Below are 18,879 nucleotides of genomic sequence, written 5' to 3'. Positions count from 1 at the left end.
TTTAACACACTTTCTTTGTGTTTAGTCTTTGTTAGTTTGATTTGTATGTGTCTTGGCATATTTCTCCTTGGGTTTATCCTGTATGGGACTCTTTGCACCTCTTGGACCTGATTGACTGTTTCCTTTTCCATGCTGGGGAAATTTTCAACTATAATCTCTTCAAAATTTTTCGCATACCCTTCCTTTTTCTCTTCTTCTTCTGGGAGGCCTATAATTTGAATGGTGGTGTGTTTGATATTGTCCCAACAGTCTCTGAGACTATCCTCAGTTCTTTTCATTCTTTTTACTTTATTCTGGTCTTCAGTAGTTATTTCTACCATTTTATCTTCCAGCTCACTGATTCTTTCTTTTGCTTCAGATATTCTGCCATGGATTCCTTCTAGAGTATTTGTAATTTCAGTAATCAGATTGTTTTTCTTTGTATGTTTATTCTTTAATTCTTCTCGGTCTTTGTTAATTGATTCTTGCATTTTTTCCATTTTGTTTTCAAGGTTTTTGATCATCTTTACTGTCATTATTCTGAATTCTTTTTCAGGTAGCTTGCCTATTTTCTCTTCATTTATTTGGACTTCTGCATTTCTAATTTCTTCCTTAATTTATATAGTATTTCTCTGCCTTTTCTTTCTTTCTTTCTTTTCTTTTTTTTTGTTGTTGTTGAACTTATTGTGTTTGAGGTCCCCTTTTCCTGGGCTTCAAGGTTGAATTATTTCTTCCTTTTGGTTTTTGCCTTACTAAGGTTGGTCCAGTGGCTTGTGTAAGCTTCGTATAGGGTGAGATTTGTGCTGAGTTTGTTTGTTTGTTTTTCCTCTGATGGGCAAAGGTGAGTGAGGTGGTAATCCTGTCTGCTGATGATTTGGTTTGTATTTTTGTTTTGCTTCTCATTTAGATGAGGTGTCCTGCACAGGGTGCTACTGGTGGTTGGGTGATGCCCTGTCTTGTGTTCAAGTGGTTTCCTTTGTGTGAGTTCTCACTGTTTGATACTCCCTAGAGTTAGTTTTCTGGTAGTCTAGGGTCTTGGAGGCAGTGCTCCCACTCTAAAGGCTCAGGGCTTGATCTCTGAGATTCTACAAGTGGTTTGTTATGACATTAAGTGAGATTAAAACAAATACCCCAAAATGAACACCAGACAAATGACAGTTACAAAATCAGACAAATAATAATTAAAATAATGGAATATACACATATGCACCCATAAGCAAAATCAGAAGAGTCCAACAAAAATAAAGTACTGTAGACTGACCAGGTGAATAAAGGAAATCAAAAATTATATTTGCCAGTTAAGAACAAAACTGACTAAAGCACAAACTGGAAAACAAAAGTAAAGCAAGGTCCCAAGTGGGGAATAAACCAAGGAAAACAAAATTCACAAAAATACTGAGAGGAAAGGAAAGAAAGAAAGACTAGCTATGTGAAGTTAAATAGAGGCAGATAAAGAAGATTTATATGCATTAAAGATTAAATGCAAGCAGAAAAGAACAGTAAGAAAGGCAAACAAAGGAATAAATGTAGAGAAAATATCATGGGTTTTAAAAAATTAAAAATTGAAACTTTAAAAAATTAAAAATTAAAAAAGACAAAAGAAAAAAAAGGAAGAGAGAAAAAAAAAAAAAAAAAGGAAAACTCCACAGAACTGCAAAAGCCCAATGTAGAGGCAGAGGTTTATAACAACAATAAAAAGTGTGACTGAATATTCACATATACATATACACCCATAAGCAAAATCGAAACAGTCAAACAAAAATAAAGTACAATAGATTGACCTGGCAAACAAAGAAAACTAAAAATTACATCTACCAGATAAAAACAAAACTAACTAAAGCAAAAAGGTCAGTTTTCATTCCAATCCCAAAGAAAGGCAATGCCAAAGAATGTTCAAACTACTGCACAATTGCACTCATCTCACATGCTAGTAAAGTAATGCTCAAAATTCTCCAAGCCAGGCTTCAACAGTACATGAACCTGAACTTCCAGATGTTCAAGCTAGATTTAGAAAAGGCAGAGGAACCAGGGATCAAATTGCCAACATCCATTGGGTTATCGAAAAAGCAAGAGAGTTCCAGAAGAACATCTACTTCTGCATTATTGACTATGTCAAAGCCTTTGACTATGTGGATCACAACAAACTGTACAAAATTCTTCAAGAGATGGGAATACCAGACCACCTGACCTGCCTCCTGAGAAATCTGTATGCAGGTCAAGAAGCAACAGTTAGAACTGGACATGGAAAAATAGACTGGTTCCAAATAGGGAAAGGAGTATGTCAAGGCTGTATTTTGTCACCCTGCTTATTTAACTTCTGTGCAGAGTACATCATGAGAAACGCTGGGCTGGATGAAGCACAAGCTGGAATCAAGATTGCTGGGAGAAATATCAATAACCTCAGATATGTAGATGACACCACCCTTATGGCAGAAAGTGAAGAACTAAAGAGCCTCTTGATGAAAGTGAAAGAGGAGAGTGAAAAAGTTGGCTTAAAACTCAACATTCAGAAAGCTAAGATCATGGCATCTGGTCCCATCACTTCACGGCAAATAGATGGGGAAACAGTGGAAACAGTGACGGACTCTATTTTGGGGGGCTCTAAAATCACTGCAGATAGTGACTGCAGCCATGAAATTAAAAGACGCTTGCTCCTTGGAAGAAAAGTTATGACCAACCTAGACAGCTTATGAAAAAGCAGAGACATTACTTCGCCAACAAAGGTCCGTTTAATCAAAGGTATGGTTTTTCCACTAGTCATGTATGGATGTGAGAGTTGGACTATAAAGAAAGCTGACCACTGACAAACTGATGGTTTTGAACTGTGGGGTTGGAGAAGACTCTTGAGAGTCCCTTGGACAGCAAGGAGATCCAACCAGTCCATCCTAAAGGATATCAGTCCTGAGTGTTCATTGGAAGGACTGATGTTGAAGCTGAATTTCCAATACTTTGGCCACCTGATGTGAAGAACTGACTCATTGGAAAAGACCCTAATGCTGGGAAAGATTGAAGGTGGGAAGAGAAGGGGACGACAGAGGATGAGACAGTTGGATGGTATCACTGACTCAATGGACATGAGTTTGAGTAAACTCCAGGAGTTGATGATGGATAGTAAGGCCTGGTGTGCTGCAGCCCATGGGGTTGCAAAGAGTCGGACACTACTCAGCAACTGAACTGAACTAAAGCACAAATTGGAAAACAAAACTAAAGCAAGGTGCCAACTGGGGAGTAAAGCAGTGAAAATAAAACTAACAAACATGTTGAGAGAAAAGGAAAGTAAGAAATAATAGATATGCAAAGTTAAATAGAGGTGGATAAAGAAGATTTATATGCATTAAAGATTAACTGCAATGGGGAAAGAACAGTAGGAAAAGCAAACAAAGGAATAAATATAGAAAAAAATAACAATAGGTTTAAAAAAAATTAAAATTAAAAAAAAAAGAGGAACGGGCAGGGGGGAAAGGGAGGAAGAAAAGAAAAAAAAAAAATAAGGAAAACTCCACAGAACTGCAAAAGCCCAACATAGAGGCAGAGGCTTATAACAACAATAAAAAATGTGGCTGAGGAGAAAGAAAACTCAAAAGCTTAGTTAGATTTCATAGTGCCAATAAAAGAGACAACTACAACAGAGGGGGGAACCAAAAAAAGGAAAAAAAAATTTATATCAAAGAATTTATAGAACAAGTAGAAACTTAAGAATAATAAATGTTATTTTTGAGTCACTGCTGTCAGAGTCCTTTCCCTCACTGGGTGTCACAGTCCACCTCACCTCCCTAGGATGCCCTCCTACACTGTGCTGATCTCTGGACCTGCTGTGGGGGCAGCTCAGTTTCTAATCTGGTTCTACTCCAGTGTGTTCTTGCCTCCAAAGTCCACAGGTATCAGAATTAGTGTGTTTTCTTTTGTGGGAGCTCCCAGTGGCCTTTTATATATTCCATAGACACAGAGTCTGCCCAGTTGATTGTGTGGATTTAATCTGCAGCTTGTTCAGCTGGTGGGAAGGTTTTGGGTCTTCTTCCTTAATCACACTGCCCCTGGTTTTCAATTGTGGTTTTATTTCCACCTCTGCTTGTGGGCCATCCACTGGGGTTTGCTCCTGAGGCTGCCCTGGAGGACTTGTGTCTGTCCCAGTGAGGGCCAGGTGTGGAGGTGGTGCAACTGCTTGGGTTTCAGGGGTTCTGGCAGCACGAGGTACTCAGGGGAGTTGGCAGCTAGGTCAGCAGGAAATATAGTGCTCTAGAAGAGTATGGGAACCAGTATTGGCCAATACGCTCCAGTATTCTTGCCTGGAGAACCCCCCTGACAGAGAAGCCTGGCAGGCCACAGTCCACAGGATCGCAAAGAGTTGGACACGACTGAAATGACCTTGGATGCACAGATGCAAGACTTTATTTGCCTATGGCAGCTCCGCCCCAGTGAGGGTTGACCATGAAGGTGGTGCAGCTGCTCGGTTTGTGGGGACCCTGGCAGTGCCAAGTGTGCAGGGACATGGACTGTCTCCACAGCAGGAGTTATGGCCCTATTAGAGTCTTGTTTTGAGCCTCTTGGAGCTGTCAATCAGAAAGCCTCTTTGGCCAGTCTTTCTCCATAGCTTCACCTGTTCAGGCATTTAGAGGGCACCCTTGCCTGGATTCCTTCTCTGTTGTCTGGTGCATCAGGCACATAGAGGGGACCCCCTGGCTGGGGTCCTACTCTGTAGATCAGAGTGTCAGGCACTTAAACGGGCACCCTGGGTGGGGTTCTACTCTGTAGTTCAGTGAGTCAGGTGTTTGATGGTTCAGCCTCTATATTGTTCAGCTGCTGATGCTGGCCTGTGGGAAGAGAGAGGCTACGGTGATGGTTCCAACCACAAAGCATGACTCAGCAGTATTGCCTTGCTTCCATGGCTGCCCAGCTTTCCTCCACAGGCATTTCCCACCACAACCTCCTCCCTCACATCCCCTCGATCCGTCTCTCTATAGTCAACAGCAGCCCTCACCTTGGGATTGCTCCACAATCCCCAAACTCCAGCCCCTAACCACTGCACCTTCCAGGGCAGCTACATCCCTGTTCGGGGTATGTATGGCTGCGGCAAGGACTGTCTGATTCTCATTCCATTTAGGCTGTCACAGATCAGCTGCTTCACTCTCAGCCTTAAATGTTTCTCCTCTGACTCAGACAATTGTCCCGATGTGTGGATCAGACCCCTGCTTCAGTTCCCCTACCCACTGAGGGCAGGTCCAGTCCTACTAACACTCCTGTTTTCCCCCCTAGTTCTTTCATCCTACTGAGTTTTGTGTGGTTCTATATATTCTTTTCTGCTCGTCAGGTACTCCTATCCATTCTTAGCTGGTGTTCTGCAGGCACCTCTGTGTCGGAAGGTATATTTCTGAAGTATCCATGGAGAGAGATGTACTCCACATCCACCTACTCCTCTGCCATCTTGTTCTCCTAGGTGGGGTTTGAAGAGAGAAATCCTACGTTTGCCAGAGCTCTAGGTGTTTCATATAACTGTGGGCCCATAAATTGTTAGGACAAAGAAGACTCTTACAGACACGTGGTACGATTCTACTAACCTTAGGGTCACAGAAATGTGGGACCAGAGAGGTCAGCTTCTCTGGGTCACATAGCAAGTCAGCGACAGAACAGAGACTCCCCCTGCCTCGGTTTTTCTTGCTCTCATTCATTCCACAATCCTTTCTGCTTCTCTCTCTCCTTTTACTTTCTGAGAGTTTATATATGTAGGTACGTACTGAATATCATATTATATATAATATGCAGGGGTATGTGGCACCACTTAGTCAGACAAGGGGCCAGTTGCTTCCAGAAGCAGCTGAGGTGTCCCAGATGATAAAAATGCAATTCAGTCAAACAATGGCAAAGAGTTCAAAGAAAATAGTCAAGGTAACACTTACATTGAAAAGGCTATGGATGCCCAAATCCTAAGACTAGTCAGGCACAAGTGGTCTGGGTGATGCCTGGGTTACTATAACCCATGAGCTCACTCTGGGGCAGACTTGGCTAGTTCAGGGCTAGTGTGTTAATCTGTTTGAGCCTTCTAGACTTGTTCCCCATGGGCATTCAGATAAGGGGCTGAAAAAGGGATAATTTAGGAGTTTGGGATTAACAGATACATACTACTATATATAAAGTAGGTAAACAACAAGGACCTATGTATAGCACAGGGAACTATATTCAATATCCTGTAATAAACCTATGGTGGAAAAGAATCTGAAAATTTACAGATATATATGTATAACTGAATCATTTTGCTATACAGCTGAAACTAACATGACATTGTAAATCAATGATACTTCAATTTTAAAAAGAAGTGGAGTTCATCTTCCATCTCCTTCACTCTGGCCCTGTGATTGCTTTGACCAACAGAATATGATAGGAATGATATTCTGGGATTTCTTATCTCAGCCTTAAGAAGACTGGCAGCTTCCATTTCCTTCCTCTTGGAATTCTCCTTCCTGGAAACCATCCACCATGCAATGAGGAAGCCTAAGTAGCTGAGGAAAGCCACAATAGTGAATAAGGAATTCTGAGAGTCCACAAATGCCAGAGCATTATGAAGAAGGAAGAGAAACCTATATCCATAGTAATTGTCTATTTCGGTTAAAAACAAAGTTCTGCCCATTTCCCTGATGGAACTGGTCAAGTATAATCAAACTGCCACCAGGTGGTTAGCTGGTTCCCCATGGGATTGTGGCCCCAGTCAAGGGTTCAGTGTTGACCTCTGCTCTTGTAATTTGGACACTCAGCAGTGAGCCTAGAGAATACCTTATTTGCCACTATGATATTCTTCATAGCATTGCTTGGGTTCATGGGTTCATGCTCATAGAATTCATTTGTGTTACTATATCTCGCATCATTCTAAAGTGACTGACCTGAATGAACAGAGGGAGGCCTTCGGAAGACTCAGTTATAGAGCCATCTAGGTGACCTTGCCGGGCTTCCCTGATGGCTCAGATGGTAAAGAATCTGGCTGCAATGCAGGAGAACTGAGCTTGATACCTGGGTGGGGAATATCCCCTGGAGAAGGGAGTGACAACCCACTCCACTATTATTGCCTGAGAAATTCCATGGACAGAGGAGCCTGGTGGACTACAATACATGGGGTCGCTAGGAGTTGGACACAACTGAGCGACTAACACACAGGTGACCTTGCAGGACTGGAGTATTGTTCTCCAGGATGTGGCATATACACTTTGAATTAGCAACCAAGGTTTGGGGCTCTTTTCCTCAGCCCCAAGTATTAAGAGGTGGAAAAGCTCTCCCAAAATTACCTCTGATGGTACACTAGTGATTTTAGTTCAGGTCAGTTGCTCAGTTGTGTCCAATTCTTTGTGACCTCATGGACTGCAGCACACCAGGCCTCCCTGTCCATCATTGACTCCCAGAGTTTACTCAAACTCATGTCCATTGAGTTGGTGATGCCATCCAACTGTCTCATCCTCTGTCTTCCTCTTTTCCTCCTGCCTTCAATCTTTCCCAGCATCAGGGTCTTTTCCAATGAGCCAGTTCTTCACATCTGGTGGCCAAAGTAGTGGAGTTTCAGCTTCAACATCAGTCCTTCCAATGAATATTCAGGACTGATTACGTTTAGGATGGACTGGTTGGATCTCCTTGCAGTCCAAGGGACTCTCAAGAGTCTTCTCCAACACCATAGTTCAAAAGCATCAATGCTTCGGTGCTTTCTTTATAGTCCAACTCTCACATCCATACATGACTAGTGGAAAAACCATACCTTTGACTAAACGCACCTTTGTTGGCAAAGTAATGTCTCTGCTTTTTAATAAGCTGTCTAGGTTGGTCATAACTTTTCTTCCAAGGAGCAAGCGTCTTTTAATTTCATGGCTGCAGTCACCATCTGCAGGGATTTTGGAGCCCCAAAAGATAGAGTCCGTCACTGTTTCCGCTGGTTCCCCGTCTATTTATCATGAAGTGATGGGACTGGATGCCATGATCTTAGCTTTCTGAATGTTGAGTTTTAAGCCAACTTTTTCACTCTCTTCTTTCACTTTCATCAAGAGGCTCTTTAGTTCTTCGCTTTCTGCCATAAGGGTGGTGTCATCTACATATCTGAGGTTATTGATATTTCTCCCAGCAATCTTGATTCCAGCTTGTGCTTCCTCCAGCCCAGCATAAGCAGGGTGACAAAATACAGCCTTGACATACTCCTTTCCCTATTTGGAACCAGTCTGTTGTTCCATGTCCAGTTCTAACTCTTGCTTCCTGACCTGCATACAGATTTCTCAGGAGGCAGGTCAGGTGGTATGGTATTCCCATCTCTTTCAGAATTTTCCAGTTTGTTGTGATCCATACAGTCAAAGGCTTTGGCATAGTCAATAAAGCAGAAATAGATATTTTTCTGGAACTCTCTTTCTTTTTCAATAATCCAATGGATGTTGGCAATTTGACCTCTGGTTCCTCTGCTGTTTCTAAAACTAACTTGAACATCTGGAAGTTCATGGTTCATGTACTGTTGAAGCCTGGCTTGGAGAATTTTGAGCATTACTTTACTAGCACGTGAGATGAGTGCAACTGTGTGGTAGTTTGAGCATTCTTTGGCATTGCCTTTCTTTGGGATTGGAATGAAAATTGACCTTTTCCAGTCCTGTGGCCACTGCTGAGTTTCCCAAATTTGCTGGCATATTGAGTGCAGCACTTTCACAGCGTCATCTTTTAGGATTTGAAATAGCTCAGGTGGAATTCCATCACCTCCACTAGCTTTGTTCATAGTAAAGCTTCCTAAGGCCCACTTGACTTCGCATTCCAGGATGTTTGGCTCTAGGTGAGTGATCATACCATCGTGATTATCTGGGTCATGAAGATCTTTTTTGTACAGTTCTTCTGTGTATTCCTGCCACCTCTTCTTAAGATCTTCTGCTTCTGTCAGGTCCATACCATTTCTGTCCTTTATTGAGCCCATCTTTGCATGAAATGTTCCCTTGGTATCTCTAATTTTCTTGAAAAGATCTCTAGTCTTTCCCATTCTATTGTTTTCCTCTATTTCTTTGCACTGATCATTGAAGAAGGCTTTCTTATCTCTCCTTGTTATTTTTTGGAACCCTGCTTTCAAATATATATTTCCTTTTCTCTGTTGCTTTTCACTTCTCTTCTTTTCACAGCTATTTATTTGTAAGGTCTCCTCAGACAGCCATTTTGCTTTTTGCATTTGTTTTTCTTGGGGATGGTCTTGATCCCTGGCTCCTGTACAATGTCATGAACCTCCATCCATAGTTCATCAGGCACTCTGTCTATCAGATCTAATCCCTTGAATCTATTTCTCACTTCCACTGTACGATTGTAAGGGATTTGATTTAGGTCATACCTGAGGGGTCTAGTGGTTTTCCCTACTTTCTTCAATTTAAGTCTGAATTTGGCAATAAGGAGTCCATGATCTGAGCCACAGTCTTCTCCTGGTCTTGTTTTTGCTGACTATATAGAGCTTCTCCATCTTTGACTGCAAAGAATATAATCTATCTGATTACGGTGTTGGCTATCTGGTGATGTCCATGTGTAGAGTCTTCTTTTGTGTTGTTGGAAGAGGGTGTTTGCTATGACCAGCACGTTCTCTTGGCAGAACTCTATTAGCCTTTGCCCTATTTCATTCTGTACTCCAAGGCCAACTTTGCCTGTTACTCCAGGTGTTTCTTGACTTCCTACTTTTGCATTCCAGTCCCCTATAATGAAAAGGACATCTTTTTTGGGTGTTAGTTCTGGAAGGTCTTGTAGGTCTTCATGAAACCATTAAACTTCATCTTTTTCTGCATTACTGGTCAGGGCATAGACTTGGATTACCATGATATTGAATGGTTTGCCTTGGAAATGAACAGAGATCATTCTGTGGTTTTTGAGATTTTAGTTAGTTATTAGTTAGTGATTTTAGTTAGTTAGAGTTTTTTTGTTTGTTTGTTTTTGGTTTACTCTTTGCTTCCTATCCCCCACAACTTTGGACTCTGCTGGTTCAGAGATCTTGGTTTCCAAGGGAGGAATGTTTCCATCAAGGAAGAAAAAAATGGTTTAATTAGGTTGGAAGTTGTCATTACCACCTGGGCTCTTTATACCAGCAAATCAACAGCTCATGGAGGGACTTACTATTTGGATTTAGGAAAGGTAGGTCATTTTAGGAAGGACAATTCTTTGTTGTGGAACTGTCAGGTATATTTAGATCCTTGGTCTCCAGGCACTGTGTGCCAACAGAAACGTCTAGTCATTGATCCAACCAGCAAACATATCCCCGTCCTTCCCAAATGCCTTTTAGGGATATGGAATTGTTCATGGTTGAGAATCACTTGGCATTAGTGTATTATTTTAAGAGTGAGGATGTTTATTTTTATAACATTTTGATAAGCAATAATAGAATAATAAACTTCAGGAAATATTTCTTATTGAGCCAAATAACAAATTAGAGACATAGCTTTCTTCCTTTTTTCTCTCCCCCCACCCACCACACTCTATTTTCTACTTGGGGATTTAGCTTTAAACCATTTAATGGATTTAAATTGTGATCACAAACTTTAAGAAATTGGTTAAGGTGAGGCCATTGGCTTTAAAGACATCTATATTTGAGACAGGCTGGGATAAGGGCCCCTTTGCTGCATTGCTTGCATCTGGACAAACATCCCCTCAAGCAAAAAAAAAAAAAAAAGACACTATAAGGGGCTAAAAACAACTGCAGGGATGTGCAATTATGGTAAATTATGAACACCAGGATAGGAAAAGACCAAAAGCCCACTGCCACTTCAGATGGGTCCAAAGCAAAAGCAAGGAACTGTGTGCCCCTTGCCCTCAGTACAAGGGTCAAACCACCTAAGCTACCCCTCTGGCACCACCCCTGGACCCACCCCTACCCTCACCCCATATAAGCAACTAGCTTGCTGCTCCCTTCAGGGATGAGCAAGAGAGCCTGATCCTTGTTTCCACCCCTTCCTGCTGCAGCACAAGTCCCAGCAAAGCCTTGCCTGAATTTTTCCTCTGGCCTCTTATCAATTCGTATTGATTAGAGTCCAAGAATCTTGATTGCTAAAAGACTGGCAATCTCTAAATTGTGGATTTCATGGCATCAGAGTTCATTTGATAGAGAGCAAGTTGCAATACCATAGGGTTATCTGCCTTGATAGAAATATTATTATATTAGAGAAAATATTCTCCTATACAGAAGGATGTATTACATAGACCTCCACGATAGTAAGCTCAGGTTCTAAATTAAACTTAATTTGTGCCAATGGGAATTGCATCAGCTGGTTACACACACACATGTGGACACACACACACACACACACACACAACTCTGGTGATTCTTACCTTCTCTGTTCTTGTCTTTCATCATAATGTTTATTGTAGCAACAACTGCAAAAATACTTCTAGAGAATTTGTTCCTGGTGTCAGATAATACACTTTGGTTTCACGAGTTCACAGAAGCTTCTCTCAGCTTCACATACTTCCTGGAAATATCCTCAGTTTCCACTCTCTCCTTGGCCTGTGGCTGCAATATAAGACAGCTCCCATCACGCCTCTGAGGCTAGTCAGTTTATGTACTTCTCTGGGTATCAACTGCCTTAACTCAGAGGCAAGAATACTGACTTGAAAGATAAAAGTTTAATGAGCCTAAAAATCCTTTCCAGCATGAATGTTCAGTGACTCTGATTTAATTTCTGTCCTTCTTATTATGTCCTGTACAAAGCTAGTAGATTGACACCTCCCCAGAGATCTTTAACTATGTAGCAGCCCCTAAAGAGACAGACCCTGGCCCCAGGCACTGCCTGCAATGCCTCATGAGAAGCATCCTTCTTCCATCCAATGGCCTCCATCCTACCTCTTGCCCTCCAAGGATTCAGGTTTCTAAGTATAAAGTTCCTTGAATTTATATGTGGCTACAGTCGGAGGGGACCTTAGCCTTGCCCTCTACTCTAATTCTTCATTGAACAGGTGAAGAAACTGAGGCTAAGAGAAGTGACTTGACCGTGGTCACAAAGTCAGCCAGTAAAAGGGCTGAGGATATATGTTGATATCTCCACCTTCTAGTTCAGTGTTCTCTCCACTGAACCTGGGTGCCTCTCATCAAATGACTATGGCATCACAGGAATGGTGAAGCTGCTGATATTACCTCTGTATAGAGATTATTATTAAGATGAAATAAATTAATACATATACAGCACTTAGGAAAATGCCTGATACCTCACTTAAGTGCTACATAGTGATTGCTATTACTATGCAAATTAAAAATGTATTCACATAAAACATCAACACACATTTTGAAATGATATATATATTAGGATACCCAAGAGGATATAAGAGCATTCCAAAAAAAAAGAAAGAAAAAACCACCTAGGCAAGTAATTTCAGAGCTCCCACTTTTAATCACCAGAGACACTGCTTTGTTATTATCCCACTGTCTATCTGAATAAACTGAGGTTAAAATAAAGGATGCCAAAGCATCCAGCATTCATGCAAAGGCAGGAGAATCACTTGGAAGACAGTCTCGAGTATCAGATAGGAGATTGAGGCCCTTCATTTTCATCCCTAAGCTTCAGAATCTGTAGGCTGTCTACAAGTCATACTGTTGAAAGAGCCTGCTCATGTTCTAGCCACATCAAGCTTCTACAGGGAGTAGAGCCACAAGTGTGTTTTCCAACTGCAGGAAGCATCATCTCTCGTGCCTGAAATGCAGGCCCATGAGCTTCAGCAATAAGCTTTATCCAAATAGGAAGTGAGTGTAACTGTGAAGTGTTGGAAAAAAATTAATGCCCCCAAATAGAGGGTTTCCTAAATAAATTATGCTCAACCGTATAACAGCTTATAGGCAGCCTCCAAGATGGAATAATATTAATGATGTATGTGTGTATCATGCATACATATGCACACACACATACATGTATATATACACATGTACATGTACAGAAAAATAACAGGCAGGGTTTGCATATCATAATATTAACAGTGACTATCTTGAGTATGGGTATGAGGAAGAATCTTATCTTCGCCTTGTTTGATCTATATTTTCCAATTTTTCTATGAAAAACCTGTATGACTTTTATAAAGGAAAATGTATTAAAGATTAGCCAAAGAGGCACCAATAGTAAAGGTTGTTTTCCCCATGGGTATTATGTTCCTCTTATATAATCAAGTTGAAAATTATCTTTTCTGCTTCTGCCAGGCTGATGCAATGGTCCCACCTTTGTGCACAGGTGGCTGCTCTTCTACATGGCTGTCACAGCACAGATCCTGTTGCATTCTGGTTACTGAGGACATAGCCAGTTAGAACTGTGTGGCATACACAGAGCCTGGCACGTGGATATGTTTGACAAACGAATTGATGGACTGGTACAGGCTCAATAACTTGGATTTGGCCAGGAGCTCTGCCATTTATATGCTAGGTGAGTCCCAGTCTCCTGGTCTATATAGTGGCAATAACAGTTGTGGGTCAAGAGACTTCCAATTGTTTTTGTAAATGGCAAAGTGCTGGTTGTAAGACAGGTGAGGGTGCAGAGAGAGGGTTTATTATTATTGCTGCATCTATTAACAGGTCTGCATCTTCCCATCCCTTATTTCTCTTTGGCTCCCAAAGGCATCACGGTTACCACAGCAGCCAGATGCTGATGATACCTCCAGGGGCAGCAAGGTAAAGCTGAACCAGTTCCCAGGTCCTTGCCTCTGCATGTCCTTGGCAGGCCAGAGTGAGATGGTCTGAAGCTCACGCTCCTTTCAGGCCCCCCACACTGTCTAAGGTCGCTTAGATTCACAAACTCTGCCTCCGCAGCCTCAGTTTGGGGCCCTGAAACACCCCTTCAGAGACTCCCTCCTTCCCAACCTCTGTCTCTTGGCTCCCTGCCTGGTTGCCCTGGAAACAGGTTCCACTGCGGACAAAGGAGGGAGCTGGGTCCCGCTTCCTCCCGGTCCTACTGATGAGGATTTTTAGACCGTGGAGACTGCGCTGCCCTGCCCTGCACCTGCCCTCACTCCCCGTGTTCTCATTCAAGTGGAGCTTGCCCTCCCTCGCCCCTGACGAGACCATGTGTAAAAGTGTGACCACAGGTGAATGGAAGAAAATCTTCTACGAGAAGATGGAGGAGGCAAAGCCAGCGGACAGCTGGGACCTCATCATCGATCCCAACCTCAAGCACAACGTGCTGGCTCCAGGCTGGAAGCAATACCTGGAGTTGCATGCTTCGGGCAGGTGAGTAGCCTTTCCAGAAGAGACAGAAATGTGGAGAACCCATGTGCTAAGGGTCAGCTTTGCTGTGAGGCCACTGTAGACTGGGAGGCAGAGGAAGAGGAGCTAACTGGGAGTTGGGAGATGTGAGTTTGATCCCAGTTCTTCCGCTCAGCACCTGGTAACTTTCCCTCTCTGAGTCATAGCTCTGAGTGCTGATATTTTATCTATTTTTATATGTTAATAACCTCTTTGATAGCTCAGTTTTAAAGAATCTACCTGCAATGCAGGAGACTCCGGTTCGATTCCTGGGTTGGGAAGATTCACTGGAGAAGGGATAGGCTACCCACCCCAGTATTCTTGGGCTTCCCTTGTGGCTCAGTTGGTAAAGACTCTGCAATGCAGGAGACCTGGGTTTGATCCCTGGGTTGGTAAGATCTCCTGGAAAAAGGAAAGACTACCCACTCCAATATTCTGGCCTAGAGAATTCCATGGACTATATAGTCCAGGGGGTCACAAAGAGTTGGAGGACATGACTGAGTGACTTTCACTTTCAACCTCTTAAAAAGGTTGAAAGCCAAGAGAAGGGGGAGGGGCTTGTGGGTCAAGAGATCTGTTTTCAGGTCCTAGAACAATTCAGTTTCAGTCTATTTAATTCAGCTTGACTTAATATAAAATACTGAACACATGAAGTATGTTGGAAACTAGCTCTACTCTTCATGGCCTTTGAACAATCCAGTTTCCTTCTTGGACCTCTTTCCCCACTTGGCGGAAGAAAGGGTTAGAATAGCTCCTTGTTCCTCAGGGAACAGTAGTATCGGCATCACCTGGAACTTGTTAAAGATGCAGAATCTTGGGTCCCATTCTAGACCTACTGAATCAGAACCTGCATTTCAGCAAGGTTCCTAGGTGATTCGTACTTACAATAATGTCCGAGATGACTTTCCAGCATTCTTGTCCGTGGGTGGATTATGTAAAGACTTACCTCTGGGACACAAGGTTTGGATGCTGAGTGGTGCAGCCTGGAGGTCAGAAGCAAGGCCTTCCTTCTTTCCCTGGTTCAAGTCACTCAATTTATTTCAAGAAACATCTACTGTGCATCTGTTATATGTTGGATACCAGCTCTGCCTCTAACTCATTGTGTGTTCCGCTTTCTTACTCTCTGGGCCTCAGAGTAAAACAAAGGGCTAACTAGGTGACTACTAAGGTCCCGCTAGTTCTGACATTTTCCATTCCAAGTTTTGTAGTTTGGTTTTGGAGAGGGGAAACATTCCCCAAAGGATGTGAGTCAAAGAAAAGAGATAAAAAATGAAAATGTGGAACCCCTTACCCAGCTGACAGGACAGATGCAAAAGGACCGGACACTTGTTGACAGGGCCCAGGAGCTGCTCAAGGGCCTGGAAGGCTTGTGGGGCTGGGTGGGAAGGGCAGGTGTCTCCTCCGGACCCAGCTGATGGCCTGAGAGCCCCAGCTGGCTCCAGTTAGCTCACTCTGGGTGTAGATTGCCTCCACATCCAGGACTTCAGACACAGTAATCTTGGCACTGGCCCAGAGGCTAAGAGGCGATAATGGTGTCATTTGCTCCTGATTTGGATCTGGCCTGTTCACAGTCATTGTTGACAGGTAAGAGCATGTGGATGGATTTTGCATTTTCTAGGTGATGTGGGCCATCCCTGGTATCAGACTCAAAGGATATTTGAGCAGGAAGAACTCTTTCGTGCAACGTGCACGTTTTATATGTGAGGAAAACTGCCCAGAGCCAATATCCCAGAGGCAAGGCCCTTGGGCATAGACAGGGAGGTCACTGAGGCTTCTGCAGGGCACAGAGAAGGGCTGAGCACTGCTGGATGTCAAGTGCATCCGGAGGCGCGGGCTCTGGTCCTAGCAGAGCACACACCTGAGGAAAGCTAATGAACTCAGGGAGCCGTAAACACACCGCCTCCACCTCCGGGCTCTGCCTGCTGCCCTATCCCTCCTTCGGGCAGTCTGTTTCCACCGTCTCCACTCTGTCCTCTCCTCTCGCCTCTCCTCATCCCCGCAGGTTCCACTGCTCCTGGTGCTGGCACACCTGGCAGTCGCCCCACGTGGTCATCCTCTTCCACATGTACCTGGACCGCGCCCAGCGGGCGGGCTCGGTGCGCATGCGCGTCTTCAAGCAGCTGTGCTACGAGTGTGGCACGGCGCGGCTGGACGAGTCGAGCATGCTGGAGGAGAACATCGAGAGCCTGGTGGACAACCTCATCACCAGCCTGCGCGAGCAGTGCTACGGCGAGCGCGGCGGCCAGTACCGCATCCACGTGGCCAGCCGCCAAGACACCCGGCGGCACCGCGGCGAGTTCTGCGAGGCCTGCCAGGAGGGCATCGTGCACTGGAAGCCCAGCGAGAAGCTGCTGGAGGAGGAGGCGACCACCTACACCTTCTCTCGGGCGCCCAGCCCCACCAAGCCACCGGCCGAGGAGGGTTCTGGCTGCAATTTCTTTTCCATCCCCTGGTGCTTGTTTTGGGCCACGGTCCTCCTGCTGATCATCTACCTGCAGTTCTCCTTCCGCAGCTCCGTCTAAGATTCCCTTGTTGGGCCCAGGGAGACGCTGGGGGCCCAAAGCCCGAGGGGCCAGCCAGCTGGTGGGAGGGGGTGAAGAGAGACCTGGGTTGGGAGTGGGGCTAAGTTCTAGCGCTGGTGCCACCACTGACTCCACAGGGACCCTGCACAAATCACCCAGCTTTAAAATCTATAAAGTTAAGGGTTTGGGTTAAATCATTGGCTTTTCAAAGTGAGACCCAGGGCCCCAGTGCTCTGCATAGTGCCTTAGGGACTTTTGCATTTGGAAGGGAGACTGAGGGAGTGGCTTTCCCACCCTGGTCCTACCTCCCATCCCCAACTCCTACCTCCTCCTCTGGCTTTAATCAGAGCAGCTCCATGTTAGATGGAGTTTTATTTAAGAGTTTTGGATGGAAAAAGGTCCAACTGATTTTAAAAAGTTTGAAAGTTACTGGACTAGGTGATCTTAAAAGGCCTTTCCACAGTGATGAGCTCACCCTTGCCTTCTGGTTCACCCTACCCCTACCCCTCATTGTCACCCGCATTGGGAGCTGTGGCCTTAAATTAGCCTCGGCCTAGTGTATGAGTCTTTTCCAGGGCTCTGTCTCCACACACACAGCAGAGGTTCCTCTCAAAGAGAGAGAGAGGTGGGGGCACTAGGCTGCCCCCTTTTTCCTCGGTACGTCAGGGTCACACTCCCAGTTTCCAGCTTCCCTCCATTCAGGGAGGACATGGTGGTTGGGGGTGGAGCCCCATAGCGCTTGATTTCCCACCCACTGCATATGAGCCATCAGAGAATTTAGGAGAGGTTTAGAAGGTAGAGTGTTAGAAGTAAAGCACAAAATTCCTAGGAAACAAATCAGTGTCTCTCCATTATAGTGAAGAGTCTTCAAAGTTTAAGGACCAAGTCTGACTGATTCTCAGCAGTTCTGATAGTCAAAATACAGGAAATGAGACCTGGCTTCCTGGGCTGTTTGTTGAGAGACTTTCCCATACTGGCCAGGCTTGGTTCCTCTCATCAAAGATCAGCAGTGCACCCAGAACTACAGGGTTGGGGGTTCATTAGTAAGAGAGGGAGCATTAAAGATGCAAAGGGTTTTGCCCATAGAGAAGTGCATAGGTAGGTGCAAGTATCCTGATAGCTTTCAAATGGGATGCAATATGGTTTGGAGAGGGAGGAAAGATGATTTCTGACAGCAGGGGTATAAAGTAAGGTATGGGAGGAGGCAGAAAGCAAGAAGCAGGAGGCCACCTTCATTTCTGATGGTCCTCATTCACCTCACTTTTGTTAATAACTGACTCCTTCTTCCCTCACCACTCCCCTTTCTAAGGGAAAGTCACCACCATCTGTAGTGGTGGAGGGAGGAGGGCCATTTATATATAGGCAGGGTACTTTAATAAAGATGAGATTTCTTCAATCAGGCTTCGTAGTCATTAATGTGTGCTTGAGATTCACCAATGTCCCTGATCTGTAATGGGCTGTTGGACACCCTGATCCCCTCTCTCCCCTTTCTGGGGTCCTCACATAAACTTGATCTGGCTCCAGCTTCCAGGTCAGGGCCAATCATGTACATAGTCAGGAGGGATGCAGGCAGCCCTTGGCCAGTCATTCAGGGGACTCAGCATAAGATCAGTCTTATTCTTGGCCTTGCTCTGATTCTAATAACTGGCTGGTGACTTCCTCTGCTTCACGTATACTGTATTCTTTCCTTTATCCAGGAAGCATACCTGAGCACCTTCTGTCTGGCAAGGCCTGATGCAGTGGCCACTCAGGGATGGGCTCTGTCTTTCAGAGATCTCTGCTTACGGCAAATGTTCTCAACCTTGGCTGTAGTTTAGAAATCCTGGAGAGCTTTTAGAGAAATGTCAGTGCTCAGCCACTACCTCAGACCCATAGAATCAGACTTTCTGGGTGGCACTTGAGCATCTGAATTAGAATCAGACCCCCAGGTGACCCACCTGAATTGCCTGGGGTAATGCCACCTACCTGAGGAATAGGTTTTCTTCGGCACCCAGACTTATGATTATAAGCCCTGAGATCTTCCCTGATGACCTCCCTTGGATTCTTTAGGATTTGGGCACAGTTTCCCTACTCACTACCCCTCCCTGCTGGGGACTTGACCCTCCCTCAAAACCTCCCTGCTCCTGCCTGTCTACCTGTGACCATGGCTTTATCTTGCTCTGAGAGTCTCCATTTTTTAAGCTCTGGCACCCTTGC

At 44.3% G+C, this 18,879-nt stretch overlaps 1 protein-coding gene across 1 annotated transcript; it reads left to right on the top strand.

Moving 5' to 3' along the window:
• Positions 1 to 13,204: 13,204 nt before the first annotated feature.
• Positions 13,205 to 17,046, top strand: RTP1 (receptor transporter protein 1). Its single transcript, XM_043474165.1, has 3 exons — positions 13,205 to 13,346; positions 13,538 to 14,146; positions 16,164 to 17,046. Exons 2-3 carry the CDS (start codon positions 13,875 to 13,877, stop codon positions 16,681 to 16,683), a joined length of 792 nt encoding a protein of 263 aa, XP_043330100.1. The 5' UTR covers positions 13,205 to 13,346; positions 13,538 to 13,874; the 3' UTR covers positions 16,684 to 17,046.
• Positions 17,047 to 18,879: the final 1,833 nt, after the last annotated feature.

The sequence above is a fragment of the Cervus canadensis genome, chromosome 7 (assembly GCF_019320065.1).
Source record: "Cervus canadensis isolate Bull #8, Minnesota chromosome 7, ASM1932006v1, whole genome shotgun sequence".
NCBI lineage: Eukaryota > Metazoa > Chordata > Mammalia > Artiodactyla > Cervidae > Cervus > Cervus canadensis.
This window is presented reverse-complemented; position numbering and strand designations above follow the sequence as displayed.